This window comes from Chrysochloris asiatica, unplaced genomic scaffold (genome assembly GCF_000296735.1).
Source record: "Chrysochloris asiatica unplaced genomic scaffold, ChrAsi1.0 scaffold00132, whole genome shotgun sequence".
NCBI classification, from domain to species: Eukaryota; Metazoa; Chordata; class Mammalia; order Afrosoricida; family Chrysochloridae; genus Chrysochloris; species Chrysochloris asiatica.
The window spans coordinates 558,778-564,551 of NW_006408650.1; the positions used below are offsets into that span (position 1 = coordinate 558,778).

Below are 5,774 nucleotides of genomic sequence, written 5' to 3' on the forward strand. Positions count from 1 at the left end.
AGTACTCCAATCAAATCAGCATGACTCAAGTCTGGGTAGGCCACAGACAGGAACCTGAGTCTGGCCCAAGGAGAAAATGGTCCAGATTCAGCCTTAGCAAACCCAGCTATGTGTTTATTTCTGTCCCCAGATTATGAAATGTCATCAGCCTGTTGGAGACCTTTTCTGGTGGTCCCAGCCCCTGTGGGAAAGAGTGTAGCGCAGTGGAGCGTTTCACCCCCATGAACAGTTGAAGACACAGCTAAGACACACAGCTTCAAGTGCTTTATTAAGTTGTTTGCAAGCAAGGCTCAGGGTGTTTTCACAGGGCATGGGATGGGAGCCGGTGCTACTTCAGAAGCTTCCTCATAATACACAGAGATGGGCTGCGGTACTCCCGCCCAAAGTGGTTCCAGTGATTCAGGTAGTTAAAGAGCTGGTAAAGCTGCAGGCGCTTGTCAAAGCCAGGGGCCTTGGGTATCTTACTGTAGTAGGCAGTGAAGAAGGACTTGGGAAACCCCCCAAACATCAAAGCAATAGCCAGTTCAAACTCCGAGTGGCCGTAGAAGGAGGCTGGGTCATAAATGATGGGCCCCTCGTGGTCCTCAGCCACATTTCCTGACCAGAGGTCACCATGGAGCAAGGCAGGAATGATCTCCAGACCACCAAACAGATCTGGAATCTTCACCTAGGAAAACAGTCATGCATGGAATTACAGAGGACACAGAGATCCTCTGACTCCAGAGGAAAGTAAACATCTGAGTATTTAGTACTAATGTAGATCCAGATAACATACAATTCTGTAATATTTCATGTGGGAAACTAACAAATGGTTCAGTACTGAAACAGTTCAGTAGGCAAGAGCAGCCCGAAGGTTAGGGTTGATTGCCTTGTGGGACGTGAACCAGTTTTGTACACAGCACTTTCTCCCTATTCTTTCATACACTGCACAGATTGTCTGCGCCTCTTCTGTGATTTGCTGACTCGTTCATTCATGGTAACTTCAATCCTCTGTAGCCAGGGATCCCTATCCCAGGTGTAGTTTGCAGTCCCTGGTGTGACCGTGGAAAAATGCATTAAATCAAATCTCTGCTGCTGTTCACCGTGGGTTGATGGAAGAATTCCATTTGTAACCTTTTGAGAACTGTATTTTGAAAGCTATCATTCTGGGACACCTGCTTTCTCTTAAATAGGAAATGCTGGAGCCTTAGCAGAGAGGGGCAGGGTCACACTGGACACGTGATGTTAATGAGGATAAAAGTTGTGGTAAGTGCCACCTTTCATGAACCAAGCACTTCTTTAGTCACCTCCAGTTTACATAATGAAATTACCTGAAAGGTTTGAGGTTCGAGTCCCCACCCCCACAGGTATCTTGGAAAAAAGACCCAGCGATCAAAATTTTTGGGGGAGAAATCAGCCATGAGACCACTGTGGAGTATAGTTCTACTCTGATACACATGGAATTGACTTGATGGCAGCTGTTTGCTTCACATAAGGAAAGATTAAGATTAGCCTGCTGGCAGAGCAGGTGAGAGGTGAGCTCAGGAGTGGAGTATGTGCTCAGCTCCTCCAGCAGGCCGACATTTAGGTACTTAAATGTGTCCATAGCAGGACCAGCTCCAGGCCCAGAAGGTCCCACACAAATGTGGTGGGCTTGTGAGAAGCTACCCCTTTTCCTGGAAAGGCAAAGCCCCACCTGTAGCCGCGACCAGAGCTCCTGCGTCTCTCTGTCAGCATAGTCCTTCTCAATGAGGTCCAGCTGCGCCTGGAGCCGGTGCCGGGTAAAGAAGGTCGGCCAATCCTCCTGCCACTCATTCACCTGGGCAGCAAGGAAAAAAGAGGCCAGGGCTGCAGCTAGTGGCTGAGAGACAGACACAGGGGGAATTCTGTCCAAATCCTAAAGCAACCACTAACAGAACATGAGAAATAGAGTCCGAGGCCATGAAAGGAAAGAAGAGGAGCTCATAAAAATACTGAGTTCACCCAAAAGGAAACAGGGAACAAAGAACTGATGAGACAAATACAAAACAAACAGTAAGATAATAGACTTAACTCTAACCATATCATGAATAATAGTACAACAAATGAAGAAAATATTGAAGTTGTCAAGACTTCATCTGATTTGGATCCGCAATCAACGCTCATGGAAGCAGCAGTCAAGAAATCAAACCATGTATTGCATAGGGCAAATCTGCTGCAAAAGACCTCTTTTAGAGCAAAAATGTCACTTTGAAGACTAAGGCATACCTAACCCAAACCGTGGTGTTCTCAATCATCTCATATGTATGCATGCAAAAGCTGGACAATGAATAAACCAGAAAACCGGAGCAGAATCAGTGCCTTTGAATTCCGGTGTTAGTGAAGAATACACAATATAGCACAGACTGCCAGAGAACAAGCAAATCTATTTAGGAGGAAGCCAAATTACTCCTTTTAAGGCAAAATGGCACCACTTCCTCTCTTGTACTTTGGACATGTTGTCAGGAAAGATCAGTTCCTGGAGAAAGACATCATGCTTGGTCAAGTGGAAGATCAACAAGAAAGAGGAAGACCCTTGTCTTGGTTATCTAGTGCTGCTATTACTGAAATATCACAAGTGGATGGCTTTAACAAGAAGACATTGATTCTCTCACCATTGGTTGTTGCCGTGAGGTGCCATCAGTAACCTTATGCACATCAGAAACAAACACTGCCCAGCCCTGGGCCATGCTCACAACCGTTGTTAAACTTGAGCCCATTGCTGCTGCCACTGTGCCAATCCATCTTGTTGGGGCTCTCCCTGGTTTTTGCTGACCCTTCACTTTACCAAGCATGAAATCCTTCTCCAGGGACTGATCCCTCCTCACAGTTCAGGAAGCTAGAAGTCCAAAGCTTTCTCTTTGTCAGCTTTGGGGAAATGTCTCCTATCAGCATCCATAGCCCCAGGCTTCCTTAGAGATTTCCATCCACCTTAGGATCAATCTTTCCAGGGTCTAGGAGCTTCACAATGCAGGGCCCCCAGGCCCAAAGGACACAGTCCACTCCTGGCTCTTCTCTCTTGGTGGTAATCGGTCTCTATCCTTTGTCTCTTATAAGATGAAAGGTGTTGCATATCACACCTTTGGTAATCTCATGTGAACTGAATCAGGGGGTGGGGGCGGGATTCAGGGCACTGCGGGTTAATGCCCCAGACTGTAAAGCCATTTGAACTGCAAGATCGGAGGTTCAAGCTCACCAGCTGCTCCTCGGAAACCCTATACAGGGTCGCTATGGGTCAGAACCAACTCGACGGCAGTTAACAACAACAACATCCCACCTTATGATTCCTGCTGTGGCTCTGTAGGATAAGCACTGGATTGCAGACCACAAGGTTGGTCGTTCAAACCCACGATCCGCTCCTTGGAAATTCTATACAGGGTTGCTGAGTCAGAACCAACTCAATGGCAATTAACAAACCAACAACATCCCACTCTTAACCCTTGTATTGGTTTATCACATCCAATCACATCATGTGGGATAGCTACATCTCATCTATGAAACCACTGAGAATCCTGGGCCAGCCAGCTGACACAAAACCTTAACTATTACAGCCCTCAGTGACAGGGACCAGCACAGTGGCTGCCACAATGGACTCAGACATAAAGATTGTGGACATAGATAAGGTGCTATTAATCAGAACCAATTCAATGGCACCTAACAACTGTGATATCATAATATTACATCAAGACTCAACTATAAACTCTGTACAAGAAAGGAAATTTAAATATAAAAGAGAAAGCTCTCAAATCAGTGACCTCAGCTTCTACCTTGTTGTTGTTGTTGTTAAGTACCGTGGAGTCGGTTCCGACTCATAGGGACCCTGCACAGGGTTTCTGAGGCTGCAGATCTTTACGGGAGCAGAAAGCCTCACCTTTCTCCCGTGGAACAGCTGGTAGTTTTGAACTGCTGACCTTGAGGTTAGCAGCCTGATTCATAACCACTACGCTACCAGAGCTCCTTAGCTTTTACCTTAAATAACTAAAAAGAGCAAATTAAACCCAAAGTAGAAAAGGAAACAATGAACATCGTATCAGAAAGCAATGAAATTGAAAAGAGAAAAGCAATGTAACAAAAAGCGGTTGTTGGGGAAGATCAGCAAACTTGATACAGTTCTAGTCAGACTGATCAGGGAACCAGTACCATTAGTAGGGTTGTCCTACAAGGACAATAAGGGAAGAGTATAAACACCTCTGTGCTAAAAGAGTCAACAAGTTAAGGCAAATGGACTGGCTCCTTGAAAGACACAAACCACCAAAAGTTCAGCCAAAAAGATATAAATCGTATGTATAGCCCTATAACTATTAAAGAATTGAATGTGTAGCTAAAATCCTTCCCACAAAGCACACCCCACTAATGATTTCACTGGTGAATTCTTTTTAAAAACCAGCTACAGCTAAAAATAATAATTGTAACTTTATACAAATCTTCCAGAAAATTGAAGAGGGAATATATCACTACTATTCCGAAGCCATCATTGCTCTTATTTCAGAATCAGACAAAGACATTACCAAAAAAACCACAGATGAAGATCCACTGTAGATAGACATGGTACAAACATTCTAAGCAAAATTCTAGCCGACCGAATCCAGTAATATATAAAAAGGTTATTACTAAAGGACCAAGAGGAGTTGGCTTAATATTCAGAAACCAATCAGATGTAATTTGCCATATTAACAAACCAAAAGAGGGAACCACATGCTCATTCCAATCAGCGCAGTAAAAGCTTGTGACAAAATCTACTACCATTTCCTAACAAAAACTTGCAGAAAACTGGGAATAGAAGGAAAATTCCTTAACCTGATTTTTAAAAAACATCTAAGAGAACAAACAAGATGGCGGATCAGGTGGAAGTGCAGTGAGGAGCTCTGTCAGTAACAACACAGAATACCAGACCAAGCAGGCTAAGGGGATGGTCCCAGAATTCTGAACCATAAATAAAGTAATATTTAGAAGGTTGGAAGGCTTACAGCTAGGGGAATTTGTAACAGAAGCAAGAGATCCATTGCTTTCTAATTCAAGACGCTCAGCTGCTCCTGGAGCCACCATCTTGGGCAAGACCAAACTGGGGAAGGATCAGAGCAGCCACAGACACCTGACAGAACTGAAGAAATAAAGGTGTGGAGAGTCTTTATTTTTTTGGGTATCTGTTCATTGGTCTCTCTCGCTGTCTGCACACCTCCATTTTAGTGACTACAGGGGGTGCAAGAGCGAGTGGACACAACACCCCTGGAGGGTTCTACTACACATGGACACACATCTCCTCAAAATTTAAAGAGACAGTTTCCACTTAAAACCAAACAGCCACAGCCAGCTCTGAACTGTTTATAACTAGAAAAAAAGGCCTGAACAGGGATTGTGGAGCGGGATAGGCAGACTAAAAAGGAAATAGCCTGAAAATTAAATCCTGAGTTATGTCACAATGACCAACAGTGGCATATTGAAACTTCTCAGGAAGAAGAGTGAAAAAGGAAGCCCATTTCCTGATCACATCTACCTGGAGGCAATCAGAACGCATAAAAAATCATAAAATACACACCCATCTAAGTATTAAGGCCACAGATAACTCCTGAATATGCCCCAAAAAGAGAAGCAGATGATCATATCAGCACATGTCCAGAAATGAGATAAAGTGACTGAGGCAAATGAGCTGGAAGTAGACCTACACGCCATACTGGAAGATGGGCAGCCTTTGGAAATGCCAGAGAAGGAATTCAGAAAAATGATTATAAAATGTATCAAAACACTATACAATGGAGTTGAGAAAAATAAGGAAGAAG

The 5,774-nt window shown here is 44.1% G+C and overlaps 1 protein-coding gene across 1 annotated transcript in view; it reads right to left on the reverse strand.

Moving 5' to 3' along the window:
- Nucleotides 1-328: 328 nt before the first annotated feature.
- Nucleotides 329-5,774, reverse strand: part of FN3K (fructosamine 3 kinase) — a 16,843-nt gene continuing 11,397 nt past the window's right edge. The window contains exons 3-4 of the mRNA XM_006869614.1: nucleotides 1,676-1,798; nucleotides 329-667 (exon numbers count right to left, since the gene is read on the reverse strand). Of these exons, the coding sequence (XP_006869676.1) occupies nucleotides 329-667; nucleotides 1,676-1,798 (462 nt within the window). The remainder of the gene's footprint in view (nucleotides 668-1,675; nucleotides 1,799-5,774) is intronic.